The sequence below is a fragment of the Garra rufa genome, chromosome 6 (assembly GCF_049309525.1).
Source record: "Garra rufa chromosome 6, GarRuf1.0, whole genome shotgun sequence".
Taxonomy (NCBI): domain Eukaryota; kingdom Metazoa; phylum Chordata; class Actinopteri; order Cypriniformes; family Cyprinidae; genus Garra; species Garra rufa.
The window spans coordinates 49,342,345-49,364,975 of NC_133366.1; the positions used below are offsets into that span (position 1 = coordinate 49,342,345).

Sequence of the window (22,631 nt, forward strand, 5' to 3'; positions counted from 1 at the left end):
AACCCTTCTAACCTTTCTTCTGAGGTTTCTTCAAGGTGCCTATTTTGACCCTCCCTCCATTTTTTTTATTTTTTTCTTCAGCTCAGCCAACAGGTAATGCTCCTCGATTCACCACAGATGTCACCGATACAGCCATCATTGTTACCTGGATCCCACTTCCACGATACAGCTACAAGGTATAAACACTGTATTTACAATTTGTTGGTTGCAAATTATACATTGGATTGCACACTATAGATTTTGCATATTGTTCTCAGGAGTTATGGAAATCACCTTTCTTTAAGTGTTTCCAATATCTGCTGAACAAAAAGTTAAGGTTTTATATGAGTACAAGCAAGTCCAGGTTGCCTATGTACTATCCAAAAATAGACTCCATGACTTATGAACATGTTTCCTTTTCTCAGATGTCCGTGAAGCCCAGCCAAGGTGGTGAAGCTCCCAGAGATGTGACCTCTGGAGATGGCACTATTTACATTTCTGGACTGACTCCAGGATTGGAGTATACCTACAGCTTGCAACCCTTGTTAAATGGCCGGAAACATGGCAAACCTATCACAAACAAAGTTGTGACATGTAAGTTACTGATTCAGTCTAATTCAAGTAAATTTGACATTGTCTGAAAGATTTAAAGGTTTTAGAACTATAGAGGTCTGGTAGATCTCTGCTGAAAGATGTAGAGACTTCTAGCCTGTAATATGGTTACATATATTTTCTAATGTTGGATTTCATTCCTCTTTGCTCGGTCGTATTAGCTCTATCCCCACCAACTGACCTGAATGTGGTTTCTAACCCTGTCACCGGTGAACTTAATGTCAAATGGAGCAGCACCAAAAGTCCAGGTAAATATTGACTGCACACCCACTCTTTATCCTTGTTCACCATTTCTTTGAAGCATGCTGGTGGACCTTGGTTATTTGTGTAGGCTGTGTGTTTATCTGACCGTTTCCAAAATTCAGGTTCATTTCAGCTCATGATAGTCATTATCTCTTTTTTCTCCCACTGTTTATTTCTCCCTGTTTATTCATGGTATTACATCTTTCAACCATATTACTGTCGCAGTACTATTTTGTGAGTGTCCATTTAGATTTTTTATACTTGCAATATCTCATTTATCCTCTCAGATATCACTGGCTACAGAGTGACATGCACACCAACCAACGGGCAGCGTGGAAATACTCTAGAAGAGTTTGTTCGAGGGCATGAAACCGCATGTACCCTTGAGAACCTCAGTCCTGGCGTTGAATACAACGTCAGCGTCTACACCATTAAAAACCACCTGGAGAGTGAGCCTGTCTCAACCACCATTACACAAGGTAAGACCCTTTCTATAGTCAACAAAAGAAGGTAAGTTCAAGCCATGCTCTGCTGGATCATAACCACCAGGACTGATCCAGAGAATCACCTGATTATGCAGACTTAGAAAAGACACCCAGCCAACAAAAATGTCAATTGCTTTTTTAAAGCATATCTAAATTATAGACTGTTGATCATAAGTATGCTTTTGAAACATCAAAAGTGAATTCAACATGTCTAGTGGTGATAACTTGTGGCTGACAGCTCATAGGGCTCCGGTTTTAAGCCCAGTCCTCAGTCTCAATCTTCAAGCTATATCTAATACACCTCATAATCCTGCTTTTTGATGCTACTGATCCTTTTAGATGCATCATGTGCACCCTGCAAAGATTTACATAGACAGTTGCATTTAATATATTGGAATATTAACTTTTAATCAAATCCAGTCATTTCTTCTTTCCATGAAGTTTCTGGTGTTTAATCTGATTGTGCATCATAAAAATAATTGTGTAATTCTCAACAAGCATGGCTGTTTCACTATTGATTTTAAATGGTTGAAAGAAATCTGTTGAATTTAATAGTTGGAGCTTGATACTTTCTCTCTTTTTTATACTGACTAATCAAATCAAAACCCTGTTTAATTTATGTTTTTGTGTGCATGTCTTCTGATGATTATTAGCACTGATGGCATGAGAACAGTAATTTGCTGCTTGTCCTAATTAGTAATTTTCATGGCTTCTGTGTGTCTTGTCTTCTCTCTCCTTTTCCCATAAATGCAACTTTATAAACCGATTAAAGATGTGCCGAAGGTGGGTGATCTCAGCTTTGTTGATTTCACTGACACCACAATCGGAATAAGGTGGACCCCAGTAAATTACCCGGCAGTTTCTGGATACCATATCAGGGTTGTTACAGCCGACAAGAATTTTCCTATTTTGGAGGACGTGGTGAACTCCTCCGTCAGCTATTATACCATTCGTGGACTGGAGCCAGGCATCAATTATGACATCAGTGTGTCCACCATTACAGATGAGGCGGAGAGTGTGCCCTCGTTGATCACACAGCAAACAAAAAATGGTGAATTATCCTACATAGGTTCCTTATTACATTTCAGAGGGCGGGGGTAAAAGAAGAGGCAAAGGATTGGAGAATATGGACATAAATCATCCCTCAAACATCATTCGCTCAAGCCTCTTCATTTCACTACTGCCTTGTCGGATAGCCTAACCAAACTCAGTGCAGCTTTTTGAATCAATCATCTGCTTACATCAGTATATTGATGCATTTCTAGGTGAAATTTTCAGTTCGGGTATCATATTGTCTGTATTTATTGTCTTCCTGTTGCATGTTGATAAGAAAAGGTTTCTTAGCTATTAATTTTAAGCTGATAAACATTTCAATTAATTTCCTCTCAATCTCCTCTTGTTTAGCTGTTCCTGCTCCCAAAAACCTGAATTTTGGTGAGGTGGGCTCAGACAGCATGCGTGTGTCATGGACTCCCCCTTCTGTTCAGCCATCTGATATTAGCCGCTTTGTCATACGCTACCATCCCACAAGAAATGATGATGACACTCAGGAAGTCAATGTAGGAAGTACCATCGATAACTTCAACCTTGAGAGTAAGGGTTTTAGTGATGCTTTCATTTAAAGTTCTTTATTTCACCCATGTGTGTCTAATAGTCTAAACACATTGATTTTTCTTGATTCAGACTTGCTGCCAAATACAGAGTATCTGGTAAAAGTAGTGTGCGTCTATGATAACACTGAGAGCGAACCCGTAACTGGTAAACAGAAAACAAGTACGTATTTGGATATAAGAATTGGTGTTCAATTGTTTTCTTACCACTGTCTGTTCTATTCTGTCAGTTCCACCATTTGATTTTGTTCCCATCATCCACATAGCATTGGACTCCCCAACAAATCTGGACTTCTCTGATGTCTCCACCAACTCATTTACCGTGCACTGGATGGCTCCACGTGCCGTCATTACAGGTTACCGCCTACGCTTTCAACCAACCAGTGGTGGGCGTGCAAAAGATGAGAGACTTCCCCCGACAAGAAATTACTTCACACTGGTGAACCTGGCCCCCGAGACTGAGTACACTGTCTACATTTATGCTGTCAGTGGCAATAAAGAGAGTTTACCACTTACTGGAACTCAAGCAACTGGTGAGGTTACAAAAAATTAAAGAGTTATCTTATTTAGTCATCTTTGTGAGGTATAGTGATGCAACTCTTCTTTCTTCTTGTAGTCTCTGATGCTCCCACTGACCTGACCGTGACGTCCTCCACTCGCAGTAGCATCACCATTTCTTGGGATGCCCCAGCAGTCACTGTACGCTACTACAAGATCACACATGGACAAACAGGTATGATAAAGTGTTTTTGTCTAGTTGTGTTCCATTGCTACAAGTTCACTTGAACTTGTAAATGAAGTTGAATCCTTCTCATTAACTCCTAGGTGAAAGAAATGCTCCCCGAGAGTTCACTGTTCCAGGAACACAATCCACTGCCACCATCCAGGGCCTGCTCCCAGACACCGAATACACCATCACCTTATATGCTGTGACAGGCAGAGGGGACAGCCCAGCCTCCAGCACACCAGTCATCATCACACACAGGACTGCCGGTGGAAGTAAGGACTCATGCGTAACACATTTTTATCTATTACAGAAGTCACCAGACTCAGTCCTGGAGGGCTGGTGTCCTGTGAAGATCAGCTCCAACCATAATTAAACACACCTGAACCAGCTAATCAAGGTCTTACTAGGTATACTTGAAACTTCCAAGCAGGTGTGTTGAGGCAAGTTGGAGCTAAACTCTGCATGACACTGTACCTCCAGGACCAAGTTTATTGACCTCAGTGTTAAAGTGTCTGACCATTAGCTTACCAAGAATTTCTTCTCAGGTGTTCCATCCCCATCAGATTTAGATGTTACTGATATCCAAGACAATGCCTTGACTGTCCGCTGGAGTCCAGCTAGAGGTCCCATCACAGGTTACAGAGTAACAGGGACACCCAAGGGTGGGCAAGGTCCTACATTCTCTGAACTGGTTGGCCCTGGTAAGACTTCTGCCCTTTACCTTTTTATTACTACACATAATCTTGAAGTTCATTTGGAAGAACTGGTTCAGTGCTTAGACTTAATGTAATAACTATTTTGTTTCTTCCTTTGCAGAACGCACAGAAATGACCATCCGTGGCTTGGTGCCCACAGTGGAATATACAATTAATGTGATTGCTCTCAGCCAAGATGGAGAGAGCACCCCAGTGGCCCAGAAAGCTAAAACAAGTTAGTGGTTTTTAGATTTTTTTAACCTACCTAACTTTTGAAATCATCATGTTGTCCCACTGGAACAACTTGGATTTAAGGACTTGCTCAAGAGGTCAATGATTGGAGTATATTGCCAGCAGCCTTCCAGTTAACAGTTAAATCTCTTCCAACTCTCTAGCAAATTTGCAGCGTCCAAGAGATCTGACCTTCTCTGAGGTGGGCTCCACCTCCATGCTTGTGACTTGGAATGCTCCACGGGTTCCAGGAGTGACCTCCTACAGGGTTCTGTACTCTAGTCCAGAGGAGGGAGAAAGGGAGTATCAACCAGCCCCAAGTGGTCGTGATAACAGTGTGGTTCTCCAAGATCTAAGCCCAGGAACCATGTACAACATTAAAGTCATTCCCATGAAAGGACGTAACCCAGTCCGTACTCTTGAGGGCGTTCAGCAAACTACCTATGAGGAGTCTCAGCCCACTAGTATGACCTCTCTGAATTCAACTTAGCTTGTCAAGCTAGTCAGTTAAAGTCCTTCTCCTGATTCTTGTCCCTTTACCTTTCCCAGCTGTTCCTGCTCCCACCGATGTAGAGTTCCGCGACATTAGTCCATCTTCTTTTGTTGTGGCATGGGAGGCACCCAATGCCAGACTTTCAGGCTATCGTGTGGTGGTTTCACCGAAGAATCGTTTTTCCCTACCCAAAGAAATGAATGTTGCACCAGACTCCACACAAGTCTTAGTCCCTGGGCTCATGGTAATAGGTCTACCTTCTTGAAATTTACAAATACATTTAATCTTTGTAGGCACAAGTAGAAAAGTTAAATCACATCTGTTGTTTACTTCCAGGTGGCCACCGATTATGAAGTTCATGTCTACGCACTGAGAGGTTTAGAAAAAAGTTCTCCACTCACTGGAGAATGCACCACTGCTGACAGTACGTGGGTTACCCATATATTGCATTGCAGCAGAGGGATCTTTACTAATTTCCCTGTATTAAATCCAAACTATAATCTCATTGACTCCACAGATATAACCCCACCTCGCCGAGTTCGTATCACTGACGTGAAAGACACTTCATTCACTCTCACATGGCGTGTTGTCAATAATGAGCCAATGACAGGTTTCCTTGTTGAAGCAACACCCAAAACTGGAGACTCCCCCACCTTCAGGCAGACTATTCCTGATGACACCCGTACCTACACTGTCACTGGTAAGTTACTGTACAGTACATAAATAACACCTTATAGGCATTCATAAAATCTATGGGGTAACCATGGTACTTTATTGTAAATGTTGCATCCTGCTTGGTCTGAATAAGCAGGTTTTTTTAAACCATGCTGGGAGTATTGCTGTTTATTAAAATAAATTTATTCCATGCCTCAGGTTTGCAGCCAGCCACCATGTATGTGGTCAACATGTACACACTAAATGGAAATACTCGGAGCCCTCCTTTCACAATGACTGTAACCACAGGTACAACTAAGCAAACAAAAGAGTGCATTAAGCCTAAAAATCAGCTGATTCAAATTTCCCAGTATGACCTTAAACTTTATTTTTGTCCTATATCGCCTCAGCTCGGCCAGCTGTTCACCCTCCAACTAGCCTCCAGTTCACCTCGCTGAGCCCCAATTCTATGTCCTTCACTTGGCAAGCTCCTCCAACACACATTACAGGATATTACGTCACTTATGAAGAATCAGGTGGTTCAGCTCGTGAGCTTACACCACACCCTAATGCTCGCCAGAACTACGCCACCATCACTGGTAAGACCCAAAATACCTGATGTGGTATATATAGATGTTGGTAAATTAGGCAAAATTTCTAATGCACTGTGTGACCATATTGCAATACTTTCATAACAGGTCTCAAACCAGGCACAACATACACAATAAAGGTTGTTGCCTTAGTGAATAACCAGAGAAGTACACCACTGGTTGGCACGGCCACAACTCGTAAGTATTTGCTCAAATAAAAACATAAATTTCTCTTTGGATAAAAGCATCTGATAAGTTGATCAATGTAAATATAGAAAGTTAATGCTTATATTGAGACATAAGGTGTATTCCCTTATGCTTTGTTGCTGAACGGTACAAGCTAGCCTGCAATTGCAAGCATGCTTAGCGTTTTAATTATAAAATTCACTCAGAACCAAATTGCAAAATGGCGGTAAAATGCATTTATTGTTGCTTAATTGATGCACCAAGCTGACTGGACTGCTAGCTGAGCACTACATTGTTTAATTAATTCAAACTAAGTGTTCACTCATTTGACTATTATTAACAAAACCTTTAATAGGTGTTTAAAGGGCTGGTCCAGACTTTCACCAATGTTTTCATTCTGAGTATATTCTTGGACTGAATCTTGCACCATATCCAAACTTGATGCACATCATCCTCGATGTTTACTTGTAAAACATTGGTGATTTTTGAGGCAATTCTTGGACCAACATCCCTTTAAAATGATATCAAGTACTGTCGTTACTTGACTGATTTTTTAGCGCCTTACTGGCTGGCAGATGCAACTGTGGCTGCCTCCTTACCTGCTGCTTTGCTTTTTAACACTTCTTTCCCGCTAGAGCTGACCTCAGATCTGCCACGCCAAGGTGGCCCAGACAAGCTTGATGTGCCTGAGCCTGACAACAGAGTTCATGCAGTGGGTCCCACTGGGCATGAATCGCCTGATGCGCATGGCCAGCACGTGGAGTACAGAGAATACAATAATCAGCCCGGTCAACCCAAGAGAGGCTACGAGCCTCATCATCGTCAGTCAGTCCCTAAACCTAACCAACCCCGACCCCAGCCTTACGTGCCTCAAGTTGGGGAGACCCTAGTCTACATCCCCAACGCTGGACCTGATGGACGTCGTGTGCCTAAAGTTGTTCAGGTTAGTGAGAGGCCCGGCAGTGGCAATCCTTTTGGTTTGCCAGAAGATAGGACTGGAAGACCACAGGAGGCCCAAACCCAGACCAGCATCTCATGGCAGCCCTACCAGCAGAGTTCTGCTTATCTGGTGTCCTGTCACCCCGTAACCCATCCAGAAGAGAAGATGTTCCAGGTAAGGACCTAAGAGGGATTCACAGAAAATTTTAGATGGAACGCAAAAAAAAGGTCCCGAAACTTCCTTCCTTTGTTGTTTTGCAGATGCGCATCCCAGGAACATCCACAAGCGCCACCCTGATGGGTCTTACCTCTGGTGCCTCTTATAATGTCATTGTGGAGGCCTTAAAGGGAGCCCTCAAACACAAAGTTTTGGAGGAAATGGTCACCGCTGGAAACACAGGTCAAGGATCAGTGAACTTGAAGTTTCAAAAATGCACATGCTTATGATGCTTGTCCTAATGTTTCTTTATTCTGTTCCCATACAGCTTCAGGAGATGGTTCATCTAGCGATGACTCATGTTATGACACCTTCACATCCACTTACCATAATGTCGGAGAGGAGTGGGAGCGTATGTCTGAGACTGGCTTTAAACTCTGGTGCAAATGTCTTGGCTTGGGAAGTGGACATTTCAGATGTGACTCTTCAAGTGAGTAACTTCAAATGGAGATCAAATGGTCAATTTTATTCTGTAGACCAGAGTCGCCCAAACTTGGTCCTAGAGGGCCACTGTCCTGCAGAGTTTAGCTCCAACCTCAATTACACACCTGAACCAGCTAATCAAACTAGGCATACTAGAAATTTTCCAACAGGCAAAGATATCGTTCCTCCAGGACCACGTTTGGGCACTCCAGCTGTAGACAATCCTGTTTAAGTATATTTACTCTAAATACCACTTTTTACACAGAATGGTGTCACGACAATGGAAACAACTACCGCATTGGTGAAAAGTGGGAGCGAAAGGCAGAAAATGGTCACTTGATGAGCTGCTCTTGCTTGGGCAATGGCAAAGGAGAGTTCAAGTGTGAACCACGTAAGTGCTTTTTCCTAAGACACTGTATAGTCAAGTTTCTTCCAATCAGTGAATCAGAGATTTTAAATCAGTGGAGTTAAATTTCTTCCATTTCCTTGTAGATGATTCCATATGTTATGATGATGGAAAGATGTACCAGGTTGGAAATCAGTGGCAGAAGGAATACTTGGGAGCCATCTGCACTTGCACATGCTATGGAGGACAGCAGGTAAGACCAGAATTTATGTCAAAATATAGAAAGAAAATTTCAAAAGTTAGAATAGATGTTTTTTTTTTAAATGTTTGAACTAAAATTTGAATTGCGTATTCCTTAGGGCTGGCGCTGTGAGAACTGCAGAAGGCCTGGTGCTGAGATAAGCTCTGACCTGGTAAAGCCTGTTCGTTTAAACAATGGCCACAAGGTGGTGAGTATAGACCTTCAAGTATGCAATCATTTCAAATGGCATAAATGTATATTTTTGGTAAATGTGCATTGACAATGTATTGATAGATTTCATATTTATTTTAATGCATGCAGATACATATTTCTGCTTTTCATAATATAACACATTCCTTTTTGTTCCTCTAGAACATTCAGTGCCCCATCGAATGTCTCCGACCTGACCTTCTTGCAGATGCTGTGGCCAATGCCAAATCCCGAATCTAAAATAGTTTCTGGCCAAATTCCACCATGCCCTCTTTATGCATCCTTTCATTCGGGGCATTTAATAAAGATGTGACGTGATATGAGAACATACTAATTACATACTGCCTTAAAACTACCCTGTTTGTTACATCTCCACTGCCGTCCAGCTGCTGCTTTACAGCAGCTGTTGTGATGCCATAGCAACAGCTGCATTTATTCACATCCTTTGATTGGTTGAGGAATTTGAATGGCTTTAAATTTTTTTTTTTACCAGTTTTATGCATCAATTTAAAAATGTTTTGCAATATTAAAGATATTTCTTATTGCAGTCTACATGTTAATAGCAAAACTAAAACGGGAAAGTTCACTTTCCCTGTTAATACGTGAAGAGACTTATATTTTTTAATACACAGCTTTCTAATCAATTACTTTTTTTTAAAAAACGACACCATTATTGTCACAGGATTTCAGTCTTTATTAATTGACGTAAGGGCAAATTTGAGACAAAGTAGTAAAAATAAGCACTGTTTTATAAGAATGCTAGAGCACCACTGGGGGTACACTGAAGTACCAAAAATCAAGTCTCAATTGTCTTTTATATTTTTTTTTTCTTTTCATTGATTATTTAGTCAACACTGTTTAAAGACTAATACAAATTTTAATTTTCTAAATTCTTTGACTATTTATCCCCTTCTTTCAGAAGTGTTTGGATTGTATAGAAATGTTATATTTGATTGTTATTGTTCTACTGTCTATACCAGTTTTAACTACATGTTGAATCGATTTTGTGATATATTGCAAGACTTATGATATTGTATTTAATAAAATGTCACTCTAAACTCTTTTGGAACCAGGTTCTAAAGTAAACAAAGCTTGCAAAAACATGTCAACAAATACCAATAAACCCTTGATGGAATCTATGACAAAATATGTTATTTTTGTTTTTATTTTGTAATGCTCATGGACACTAACAGCAGCACAATGGAATGTATCAGGAAGTGTATGGAGGCAATTTCACATTGCAAATCTTTCACATAGCAGGACAGAATGGCAGAAGTTATGCAAATACGTAAAATGAATAGAAGTGGATTGTCTTATTCTGAGCTTATCAGTTCTAAATTACCGACGTAATAAGAATGTTCCTAGTCGTTCAGCAACAAAATATCACTTCGCTCTTGGCTTTAGGATTTGAGTATAGAGGAACTTCACAAAATTCCACAAAAGTTAAACTACTGAGTTATTGTTAAATTGGACAGGCTATGTTATGAAATATGGACAGCAACTTGCAATTACAGTAAAACGTGCATCTAAAGAAAGAAACCCTAAACTTTCGTAAAAGTGAAACTAGCTGGATATGATTTTAACTGAAGGTTTTGTAATGCTTTTCAATGATGGAAGAGACGGATCTTGGTGTGCACCAGGGTAATACCAAGCTCATTGCAGGCGTTAATGACCACCTCGTCTGCAGTAGAGCCAGAGGGGGCAGCAATATACTCCACACCGCTCTAAAACCATACAAAGACAGAAAATCAGAGTCACTTTTAAGCACCATTTTTCTTAAAGGATTCACTTTCAGAACAAAAATGTACAGATAATGTACTCACCCCCCTTGTCATGCAAGATGTTCATGTCTTTCTTCAGTCGTGAATAAATTATGTTTGAGGAAAACATTTCAGGATTTCTCTCCATATAATGGATACGTATGGTGCCCCCAAGGTTGAACTTCAAAATGCAGGTTAAATGCAGCTTCAAAAGCCTCTAAACGGTCCCTATTTTCTAAACAAACTGACAATTTATATACTTTAACCTCTAATGCTTGTCTTGTCTCTGCAATGCATAGTCTGTGAGATCCGGGTCAATAGAGAATAAAATTCCCATCTCGTTTTCTTCCCCAAACCTTAAAATCGCCCTACATAGATACAGAGAAGACCAAATGCCTTTACAAAAAAGGTAAAACAGCTTTGTAGGATGATTTTAAATTTGAAGACGAAAACAAGATAAGAGTTTTTCGACATACCCTAATTGTATTGACCCAGATCTCACAGACTACTTATGTTTATCACAGAGACGAGACAAGATGAGCATTTGAGGTTTAAAAATATCAATTGTTAATTTTTTTTTTTAAATAAATAAATAAATAAATAAATAAATAGTTTCGCTAGATAAGACCCTTCTTCCTTGGCTGGGATCATTTAGAGCCTTTGAAGCTGCATGTTGCAAGTTCAAACTTGGGGGCACCACACCTACAGTATCCATTATATGGCGAGAAATCCTCATTTTTTTTTTTTTTTTTCAAAAAACAATTTCTTTACGACTGAAGAAAGAAAGACATGAACATCTTGGATGACAAAGGGGTGAGTACACTGTAAATATCTGTAAATTTTAGTTTTAGAAGTGAGCTAATTCTTTAAGACACATAAGAAATATATAATATAGCAACAAGCAAATTTAATGAGGTAAATGAGTGCATGAAACATGCTTAAGCTTGGTAACACTAGGAGAGGGTGTTTACCCGTTTGGCACGATCAACATTGTCCCGGAAAGGGAAGAAAGCATCAGAACTGAGGGCCACAGCCTGCAGAGAACTGATCCAGTTCTTCTTCTCAACCTCTGACAGAGTCTCAGGAACCTCCTCAAACAGACCCTTCCAGACATCCATATCTGGACCCTGATGTGCAAATAAATATTCAATATCATTAGGAAATACTCTACAGCCCAACAATTTACAGAAATAATACAGGGCTTAAAAAAATTCCAAGATTTTGATGAAGTTCAGTTTCAGAATAAAACTGTCCTGATTATTACTCAGATGTTCATGTCTTTTTTGAGGTAACCATTTCAGGACTTTTCTCCATATAGTGGACTTCTATAGTGGCCAACGGGTCTAAATTGCGGCTTCAATGGGTTCCCAATTGAGGAATAAGGTTCTTATCAAACAAAAGGATGGGCCATTTTCTTACCAAAAAAAAAAGAAAAAAAAAAAAAGTAGTATATACTTTAACCAAAAATGCTTTTTTAGAAAATGACAGATTGTTTGGCTAGATAAGACCCGTATTTCTTGGCTGGGATCACATAGAGCCCTTTGAAGCTGCTTCAGTCTGCAAGTTGGCAACCATAGAAGGCCACTATATGAAGAAAAATCCTGGAATGTTTTCCTCAAAAAATAAATAAATAAATTTCTTTGCAACTGAAGAAAGAGAGACATGAACATCTGGGATAACATTGGGGTGAGTAAATTATCAGGAAATTCTTATTCTGAAAGTGATTACTTCAAACAAATCTAAGACTTGACTGAAGGTGTTAATTATTTGATTAATATTAATAATAATTATATTGAATTTTATTTATTGCCATTACATCACTCACAGCATTACATTAAATAAAACATTGTGACATTTTTACAGTTAAGCACATTTTCCACTCAAATTCATCTTTACATTTCATTTGGATTTTGAGATGAAATGAGTCAGACATTTTTTAACAGGTTTTCATGAGATTCACCCAAAATATTATACTTTAATGATCCAAATATCACAAAATAACACCAATTTTAAGAGGAGACACTGCAGGCAAAAACACTTTATGCACCTGTCAAGTTTGAGATTTTGGGCTTTTTGGTGTTTCATAGTGTTTTTTCAGACTAGTGGAAAGAAAACACCCAAAAGACACTGTTAAGCAATTCTTTTATAGCACTTTATCCATTTGTATCAATAGATTCCAATTACAATACATATTTTAAAGTCCGTTTTCTCAAAATTAGTTTTTTCTGTACATTAGTTTCTTCTACATTTTTATTCCTGCCTATATTCTGAAGGTTTTTACAGAGGGATTTGTTCATTATTATTTGCTTGATTTTATACATTTTATTCCCCCCAAAATGTTTTTTTTTTTTTCAGAATTATGGAGTGACAATATGGGATACCCAATATCCCCTCTGTAAAAACACTTGACTCCAATATATATATATATATATATATATATATATAAAGAATTTTGAAACTGACCTAATTCAGTGTTTAGATTTCTGTACTAGTGCATATTTCATTAAATAATGCCTCATTTGCATATTTAAACCTAACATTTTAGAAAACTTGTAAGACAAAAAAAGTTTGCAATAATCAGTGTAATAAATTAACTGGGTAAGTAAGGCCATAACTATTAGTTAATTGTTTTACCCCATTCACCTGCAGTGTCTGTTTTGAAAACTTGATTTTAAAAAAATGATTTAAAAACAGAAAATGTGGATTATTCACTAAAAGTACTGTAGCAAGTATGTTTTTTAGCCGATGTAGATCTCAAAAATATTCTCCAAGCCAAATATTCACCAAGTTAACTAGGCTGGCCAATACATCCCTCTTGCACAAATAACCACATTCTGGACACAATACCTCTCCAATTGTTCCGCTGACATACTGATCAATGGCATTAGCCATCTCTGCACGCTTCACTCCACTGCGAAACTTCATACTGAGCACTCGTGGATGGTGCCTGAGCCACCAGTTATCAGCCTTGTCTCCCGCCAGCCGAGTGCAGTGGATACGAGACTGTTGCCCAGCTCCAATGCCAATCACCTAATAAACATACACATCACATATTAATTCGATACGTTTTTGTTTTAGCAATTAAATTACATTAAAACTTTTTGTAATTAAAGTTTTTGGTTACCTGGCCATCCTTTGCATAACACACTGAGTTGGACTGAGTGTACTTCACAGCAATAGAGGCTACAATGAGGTCTCGCAAGGCACTCTCAGAGAGCTTTCATGATTAAAAAAAAAAAAAAAAAAAAATTAACTCAATCGGTTAAAACTACATTTATTTTTACATATCAACACAAAATAAGTTACACATTGGAAAACACTGATTAAAATCAGAACTTCAAACATAACAGTAATGATGATTCTCACCTTGCCCTTAGACACAATGTTGCTGAAGAGCTCTTTATCAATAACAGCTCCGTTCCTCTTCTGTTTGAGATGCAAACCAAACAGCACCCTCACCTCCTCTTCATCAGGTTCATACTCAGGATCCATCTAAATGAATAGGACATACAGCACATTATGAATGCTTAGAGCGATGTTGAAGCACATGGGCTTTTGAGCAGCCTATGAAGTACAGTTTAAAAGTTTGGGGCCAGCAAGAATTTTTTTCCTGAAAAATATGAATAAAATTCTGTTCTTTTAAACTTTCTATTAATTAATTAAAAAAAAAAGTTTTTTTTTAATAAGTCTTCTGCTTTCCAAGCATGCATTTATTTGATCCAAAGTACAGCAAAAACAGTACAGCTTTGAAATATTTTGCCATTTAAAACAACAGTTTTCTATTTGAATATATTTTAATTTCAAAGCTGAATTTTAGCATCATTACTCTAATCACGTTCCTTCAGAGAACATTCTAATATTTTGATTTGCTGCCCAAAAAACATTATTATGTTGAAAACAGCCGAGAAGAATTTAAGAATATATTTTAGCATTTATCTAAAATAGAAATATTTTGTAACATTATAAATAGGGGTGGGACGATACAGGTAACTCACGATTCAATTCTGTGACGATATGTGGCCCACGATATCGATAATATCACGATTCGCGATATCTACGATATTCAATATATTGGAAGAAATTTCATCAACGATATATCACGATATATGTGACTGAAAAAGAAAAAAATACCCATAATAAGGAAATCTTAAGCATTTATTAATGCCAACATTTTCAACACTGTGCAAAGAAATATGCATTTGCATAATAACTCACTGCCTCCTGGTCTTAAATGTAAACGCTGTACAGCTAGACAGATAAAAGTGCCTGAACATTAAAAAAACAACATGAACATTAACTAACATGTGTAAACCGTGATACTGAAACGTCAGTAGTAAGTTACTGTAAAGTGCTTTATGTTAACCTGGACAGTGGTCACATCAAGGCATATTCTTCTTGAGGAACACTAACGTCTGTTTCACACATACTCCGTCTGCAGTGCGTATGCAGTCCGTGTGCGATGCAGAAGCAGCACGGACTCGTTTTGCTTTCACACAGAACACGTTTTATAAACAACGTATTATTCAATGCACTTGCACACCGCTTCTGGGACGTACTGCCGGACAGCAACCGCGTGCAGTGTGAACGCTCTAATCCGTTAACATGGGTGCGGAAAAAAATACTCAACGCATACGCACTGCAGACGGAGTATGTGTGAAACAGGCGTAACTGATCAGCATGCTCAACTAGCGGGTGCGTCTTTGTTTGGTTTTCGTTATTTTCCGCCATTTTTCTCACTTCTCTTTTTCTGCGCTTCTTCTCTGTTGTTGTTAGAGAACTTGTGTTCTTCACTGGCCGCTGCTTCTGCCACTTACCCCTATTTACTCGAACAGCGCCCCCCGCAAACAGAATGGTAGATATTGGGTAGTGACAGTGACACTGACGACGGGTAAATTAATCATTTTGTGTTGTAATAAAATATCGATATTGGCCGTTAGTGTATCGATTATTTATTGCGACAGAGAGCACAACAATATATTGCAATATCGATTTTTTTCCCACCCCTAATTATGAATGTCTTTACCATCTTTTTTTGATCGATTTAAAGCATCCTTGTTATATAAAAGTATTAATTTCCCCGCTCCCCTGAAAAAAACGATATAGACTCCAAGCGTTTGAATGGTATAGTGTATAATGTTACAAAGGCTTTTTATTCCAGGATAAATGCTGATCTTTGGACCTTTCTATTCAAAGAATCCTGAAAAAAATGTCCTCAACTGTTTTAAATATTGAGAATAATAATAATAATAAAACATGTTTCTTGAACAGCTAATCAGCATATTGGAATGATTTCTGAAGGATCATGAAGGATTCATGAAACTGAAGACTGAAGTAATGATGCTAAAAATTTAGCTTCGATCACAGGAATAAATTACATCTTAAAATACATTCAAATAGAAAGCAGTTATTTTAAATTGTACAAATAGTTCACAATACTACTGCTTTTGCTGTATTTTAGATCAAATAAATGCAGGCTTGGCGAGCAGAAGAGCAAATTCAGTCAAGTAACAATTCCATTGCCAAGCATGGTTTACCTTAAGGACACAATAGTTTCCATTCTTCTTTTTAGAGAGAATTCGCAGTGCTTCCTCATCATAACCAGGAGCAACGATACCATCTGACACCTAAAAATTGGACAATATATATATTTAGTTTAGTATAAAATGTACAAACTGCATTGATTAAATTAGGGGCTAACATGAAGTCTCTGATGTGATGAATAAAAAAAGCTATCACACACCTCTCTGGAGATGATCTTTGCAGTAGGAACGTCACAGATGTCAGACAAGGCAATGAAGTCTCCAAAGGAGGACATCCTGTCAGAACCTACAATATTTTCCCACATTTTTTAAGGCTTTAACCTTTATTACTAAGGTGAAAAAAAATGAAGATGCATGGAAAGAAGTTTCACCTCTGGCTCTGGCGTATGCAGTGGCAAGAGGAGTGAGATCCTGGAGCATGTCATTCACCATACACACCTTGGCCTCGTCTTCACTCAATGGGACGCCAACTGCAGCTCCTAAAAGGTGAAGTGGACTCAAATGTTTGTCGACAAAACATCGAAGCTGTCTTCTGAAACTCTAAAAGAAAAAAGTGGGCTTTGCTGGCATCTGCATACCTGCAGGGCTGACATGTTTAAATGAAGTGGCGGCTGGCAACCCCAGAGCTTTCTTCAATTCTTTCACCAGCTGCCAGGCGTTCAGAGTATCACACAGGTTAATGAAGCCTGGAGATCCATTCAGCACTGAGACACAGTTAGAAATGTAAAGGCATGTTAATATTTTAGGTTGTTGTTGTTGTTGAATATTGATCTGGTACTAGCATTTGCGATCCCATATACCGGTAAGTGGAAGTGCTGGGCGTAAAGTGTAGAGCTGAGCAGGTGCTTGATGGGGGTTCATGCCGTACCGCAGGGGCAGCTGGGAAACGCCTCGACTGTATTCACGTCTGAAGTAATCAGAAATGGCCTCGTCGTACTGAGCGGTGTGTGTGAAGGCCTAAAATATTACAAACACAAATTCACACATACATTCCAAGTTAACAAAAGTCACATTTGAAAAATTAAATTGGGGTCCTTGTTAACTGTTGATCAAAATAGAAATATAGTTAAAATTTTATATTGTTTAATTTTACGCTACCCTTTAAACATTTAGGGTCAGTAAGACTTTTAATTCATACATTTTTTTTACAGTAGCTGCTCACTTATAGAGCAAAAATTTACAGATAATTTACTCACTCCCTTGTCATTCAAGATGTCTTACATTTCTTATCGACTGAAGAAAGAAAGTCTCTTGAGGAAAACATTTCAGGATTTCCCTCCATACAATGGACTTCTATGGTGCCCCCAAGTTTTAACTTCCAAAATGCAGTTTAAATGCAGCTTCAAAGGACTCTAAACGATCCCAGTCGAGGAAGAGGGGTCTTATCGAGCAAAAAAAAAAAAACTTGAACTCAAACTCCCATCTCATTTTCTCCTCCAACTTCAAAATCATCCTACATTGCTGCAGAAGTACTGACCCCAGTGTTTACAAAATGAACATGCAAAGATCATCAAATGTCTTTTACAAAAAAACAAAAACAAAACAATCCCTTAAAACAGCAATGTAGGAATTTTTTTGACAAACCCTAACTGTATTGACCCGGATTCCACAGACTACGCATCTGCATTGCAGAGACGAGACAAGACAAGCATTTGAGGTTAAAAAGTATATAAATTGGCAATTTGTTTCGCTAGCTAAGACCCTTCTTCCTCGGCTGGCCCTTTGAAGCTGCATTTAAACTGCATTTTGAAAGTTTAAACTTTAGGGCACCATTAAAGTCCACTATATAAGAGAAATCCTGAAACGCTTTCATTACAACTGAAGAAAGACATCTTGGATGACAAAGGGGTGAGTAAATTCTCTGTACGTTTTTGTTCAGGAAGCAAATTTCAACTGATTATTGAAACATTATTAGTGGTGAAAATGCTCCTCCAGAGTTGAGTGGGTTCGGATTATGTCAGGTGAGGTTCACAGAGTTTTGGATGGGCACAAAGGTTAGTGGTTCGTCAAAGCTTAATCAAACCTCCTTTTAGAAAGGATTGTCATGGTTACCTTGAGCGCAAGAGTTTTGCGGGTTTCCATTGTAGTATCACGGTTGTCGGAGGACTCCATTTCCTTGGCGACAACATTATAGTCAGACGGATCGCAGACTACAGTGACTCTGGCGTGATTCTTAGCTGCCGCACGAAGAAGAGTAACTCCACCTAAATATGATTGTGGGATTAATGGCGAAATTTTAGTCAAGACAAAAACGTATGGGGTAATATTTCAATCCAAAAACAAAACATTTTTGTTGTCGTTTTGCATTATTTTATTTTAAAAAATATTATAAAATGAGTTGAAATAATATTAAAATAAATATTTTCCAAACTTCAATAATATACAAATAATAAATACAAGATAAAACACAATAAAAAAAATAACACAAACTAGTGTTGTTGTTTTTAACTAAAACTATTAAACTGTTTGTTAAATGAAATAAGACTTAAAATATTAGATGGAAAACTTAAACTGAAATGAAAATGACAAATGTTGCCTTGCCAACTAACTGAAATATTACTAAAATTAAAACTGAAATAAAAATAAAGCTAAATAAAAATGTACATTTTCGTATCCTGTTGGGTAAAAACTATTTGTTCAGTTAAATGTTATTTTTTAACATACATATTTAATTACATTTGAGATGTTTTATGTGTAACAAAGTTAACAATGCATTATTATTTTATTATGCAATTATACTGATTTTATGTATTAAAAATTAAAGTGCTCTTAATCTTTAATTTTACTAAAAATAATTATACAAAATGTAAATGCATAGCAATATATATACATATATTTTTTTTCGACACATTCTGCCTCTCATTTGCTATTCAATTACTGATAAAGTATACTGAAATAACACTTCTTTTTTTTTAAATAATGACAAGAATGAAGATTAATTTGGGGAGAAAAGTGCTTAATTTGTATAAAAAAAAATACTCTGTGAAAAATATATTTTCTTTTGATTTTGACAGAAAAATATAACCCGGACTTGTGTGAGACTGGCTTTGCAAGTTGCATAATTTCCTAATTTAGTTTGCTCTTACACTTTGAATCTTCACTCTAAAGCACATATAAAAGTATTTCTCTATAGAAATTCATCACATTTCTTAAACATACAAAAACAAGGCAAACATTAAATAAGGAGTCAATTCTAAACGCTTTCAATCAAGAGCTTGTGAACCTTTAACAGTGTACTGACCGATGTCAATCTGCTCTACAGCGTCTTCAACAGTCACATTGGGGGTTGCAACAGTCTTGACAAATGGGTAAAGGTTGCACACAGCCACTCTTAAAAAAAATTCACATAAATATTAAGTACTAATGTAATCATTTAAAAATTATTTACTGCCAAAAATTGACAAAAATATGTCTAGCATGACATGACTTACTACCACACATAGTTTAAAGTAATCATATGACTCTGTTAGCCAATCAAGCTTCTCTCTCAATGGCTGAGAGCCAGTAAGTAAGATGAAAACATTTGGTCACACCACAGCAGCACTATTTGAATTATCAGTGATTAGATTAGCAATGCTGAGTCTTGACTTCTAACAAAAAAAATCCAGTGGAAAGCATGTTAGCGCCACTAAACCTGATTGCATATGTACTGGTGTCACATGATGACGAAATAACATGACCTGAATTTAAAATCAATAAAGCAGAACTTGCAAAACAAGTACCATGGCATTTCCACTGTAACATAGATTTGTTCAGAGAACAGTATTACCTGACAAGACTAAACCCTAGCTTTTCCATATCAGCCTTATCAGAAGCTGTTTGTCTGGCCAAAATGCCACCGTGGACAGCCGGATGAAGGGTCTTGACTCTTCCTCCAAGCATTTCAGGGAATCCAGTGAGATCAGATACATCCCTGTATGGAAAAATAAATTGAAAAATACACATATAAGACATACAGTGCCTTGCAAAAGTATTCATACGCCTTCATTTTTTTTTTCACATTTTGTTTTGTTGCAGCATTGTGTTAAACTGCTTTAAATTAGTATTTCTCCACATCAATTTACACTCCATACACCGTAATGACAAAGCAAAAACCAGATTTGAAAATTTTACAAATTTATTAAAAATAAGACACTGAAATACGTTGCATAAGTATTCATACCCTTAACTCAGTACACAGTTGAAGCATCTTTACAGCCTCAAGTCTTTTTGGGTATGATTTGACAAGCTTTGCACATCTGCATTTGGCAATTATCTGCCTCACCTTTTCACCTCTCAAGCTCTGTCAGCTTGGATGGGGGCTGGTAGACATTTTCTAGAGTCCTAGTTGTTCCAGTCGTCTTCTGTTATGGATAATGCTTCTGTGAACCTTCAATGCCGCAGATTTTTTTTCTGAACTCTTCCCTAGATCATTGCCTTAACGCAAGTCTGTCACTGAGCTCTACAGGCAGTTATCTTGACCTCAGGACTTGGTTTGTGCTCTGATATGCATTTTCAGCTGTTAGACCTTTTCTGAGAGGTGTGTGCCTTTCTAAATCATAATCATTCAAATGAATTTGCCAGAGTTTAACTCCACTCGAAGTGTAGTAACATCTAGAAGCAATATGAATGCTCCTGAGCTAAATTTCGAGTGTCCCAGACAAGGGTATGAATACTTATGCAACGGGATCTTTTCAATTTTTTTGCTTTGCCATTATGGAGTAGGGAGTGTAGTTTGATGTGGGAAAAAAGTAATTTAAAGTAGTTTAACATAAGGCAGCAACATAACAAAATGTGAAAAAAAAAAATGAAGGGGTATGAATAATTTCGCAAGGCACTGTAGTACTTCTTCAGTTTTAAATAAATCAGAACAACCATAAATAAATGTGAAGGATATGCAGTAAAAAATGTGACCTGACAGAGAGTCCAGCATCTCTGAGAGCTTTGGCGGTGCCTCCTGATGCCACTAGTGACAGACCCACTGATACCAGTCGCTTGGCAAACTCCACCAGTCCGGTTTTATCCGAAACACTCAGCAATGCTGAAAGAGATCACTAATTAGAAAGTCATAAAATACAGTTGCATATTTCAATTACTTCAACTGCACTGCATCACTTTTGCACAAATCCAGCAAGGTAAAACAACCATAGAATCAGTATGTTGAAGCCATTAAATACTCTTGCAGCACCATTTCAAAAAGTAAACTCTATGGTACTCATAGCAATACATTAGCACTTTGATTTTATGGAACTGTACAATAAACAAATACATTACATTGCATTGCATTCAAATACTATGGCATAGCCATTATCTTCACGGTAACGTTAATGTCAAAAAGCTTAGTAGTAACTTTAGTAGTGTTTTCAGTATTGTTTACTAGAGACATAAGAGCAGTTTTCAGAATGAGAATCAAACACCAACTCTTTTCTAAACTTGATATTGACTATAAAGTTTTATATTAATGTCAATTCTTTGTGCGCTATATCACCCAACAAAAATAAACGACTTAAAGTATTTGATTTGTGTGCAGAAGGTAAAAAAAGACACAATATTACCGATTTCAGATGCCATGCTGTGAGTAAAGTAGTGTAAATCTGAGATTTCTGCTGTAGTGTTTCTTGCACCACGCGATGTTAATCAAAACACGTGGATGCAATAGTTTTATCCGCGTAGATGCATGATGGGAAATGTAGTTTTACGTCAGACGACACTCCCACTTTACCGTAACACATACAGACAATTGTCATAGCAAACTTTTAAGTATACAGTTAAGCAATGTAATCAAACACAAATACAGAAACGCAAAAGAAGGAGACGTTAAGTGTATGATAGAAGTATATTTTACAGTCTAGCTTAAATTGAATGAAAATTATTTTTTTTCTTCTTCTGTTTTTGCCATGTTTTTATTCCATAAAAAAAAACAGGCATCAAAACAGAAGCTCCAAAGATGGTTAAAGAAAAAAAAAAAGACGCCAAATACAGATTCGAAATATTGACAGTTTTCTATCTTTACAATTGACATAGCTTTTACATTTTTTCACACATTTAAGAGACTTCATTAAAAAAGTACGTTCGTATGGAGAAAACCTTGTATAAAGGAGGGATTTTGAAAATCTACACTTATAAATGAAAAATTTGCCATTTAGGATGATACATTTTTCAAAATTGTGAACATTTGTATCATTATTCTCAAAATAACAAATACTTTCTTTCATATTCAGTGTTATCATCAGATTAATTTTAACTAAAAAAAGGCAGAAAAACAATCTTTCCAAAATGATTGTACACTCAGATGACATAAAAACTCCTCACAACTGTTACAAAAAGAACATTATTTTCCAATATCCATAAATTCAGAGAGTAACATATTGATTGGATATATTTTATGTAAAATCTTCAGGAGAATTTCTCTTAACTTGTTTGAAATACAACATTTGGATGGAATTCCAATAAAATAGCTCTCTTTTTATC

The 22,631-nt window shown here is 37.6% G+C and overlaps 2 protein-coding genes across 3 annotated transcripts in view; one reads left to right on the plus strand and one right to left on the minus strand.

The window, feature by feature from the left end:
- Positions 1–10,028, plus strand: part of fn1b (fibronectin 1b) — a 27,266-nt gene extending 17,238 nt beyond the window's left edge. Inside the window, exons 21-46 of one of the 2 annotated variants that reach the window (XM_073842232.1) lie at positions 82–176; positions 405–573; positions 753–839; positions 1,122–1,313; positions 2,092–2,370; positions 2,724–2,912; positions 3,003–3,092; positions 3,196–3,462; positions 3,546–3,662; positions 3,755–3,928; positions 4,202–4,357; positions 4,473–4,586; positions 4,747–5,046; positions 5,132–5,319; positions 5,412–5,499; positions 5,593–5,775; positions 5,949–6,038; positions 6,140–6,328; positions 6,428–6,517; positions 7,141–7,619; positions 7,706–7,844; positions 7,930–8,091; positions 8,350–8,475; positions 8,577–8,683; positions 8,790–8,879; positions 9,044–10,028. In XM_073842232.1, coding sequence (XP_073698333.1) covers positions 82–176; positions 405–573; positions 753–839; positions 1,122–1,313; positions 2,092–2,370; positions 2,724–2,912; positions 3,003–3,092; positions 3,196–3,462; positions 3,546–3,662; positions 3,755–3,928; positions 4,202–4,357; positions 4,473–4,586; positions 4,747–5,046; positions 5,132–5,319; positions 5,412–5,499; positions 5,593–5,775; positions 5,949–6,038; positions 6,140–6,328; positions 6,428–6,517; positions 7,141–7,619; positions 7,706–7,844; positions 7,930–8,091; positions 8,350–8,475; positions 8,577–8,683; positions 8,790–8,879; positions 9,044–9,121 — 4,238 coding nt within the window. In that variant the 3' untranslated portion in view covers positions 9,122–10,028. The remainder of the gene's footprint in view (positions 1–81; positions 177–404; positions 574–752; positions 840–1,121; positions 1,314–2,091; positions 2,371–2,723; positions 2,913–3,002; positions 3,093–3,195; positions 3,463–3,545; positions 3,663–3,754; positions 3,929–4,201; positions 4,358–4,472; positions 4,587–4,746; positions 5,047–5,131; positions 5,320–5,411; positions 5,500–5,592; positions 5,776–5,948; positions 6,039–6,139; positions 6,329–6,427; positions 6,518–7,140; positions 7,620–7,705; positions 7,845–7,929; positions 8,092–8,349; positions 8,476–8,576; positions 8,684–8,789; positions 8,880–9,043) is intronic. The other variant, XM_073842233.1, reaches the window with a different exon arrangement.
- On the minus strand, positions 10,029–21,830 carry atic (5-aminoimidazole-4-carboxamide ribonucleotide formyltransferase/IMP cyclohydrolase). The gene is made up of 15 exons (XM_073842234.1): positions 21,716–21,830; positions 21,075–21,201; positions 19,951–20,094; positions 19,423–19,511; positions 18,234–18,385; positions 16,982–17,138; positions 16,760–16,885; positions 16,553–16,660; positions 16,382–16,467; positions 16,176–16,265; positions 14,008–14,133; positions 13,766–13,858; positions 13,489–13,671; positions 11,613–11,768; positions 10,029–10,605 (listed from the first exon to the last, which is right to left on the minus strand). The coding sequence occupies exons 1-15, from the start codon at positions 21,729–21,731 to the stop codon at positions 10,486–10,488; spliced, it is 1,773 nt and encodes a 590-aa protein (XP_073698335.1). The 5' UTR covers positions 21,732–21,830; the 3' UTR covers positions 10,029–10,485.
- Between the last annotated feature and the right edge of the window lie 801 nt (positions 21,831–22,631).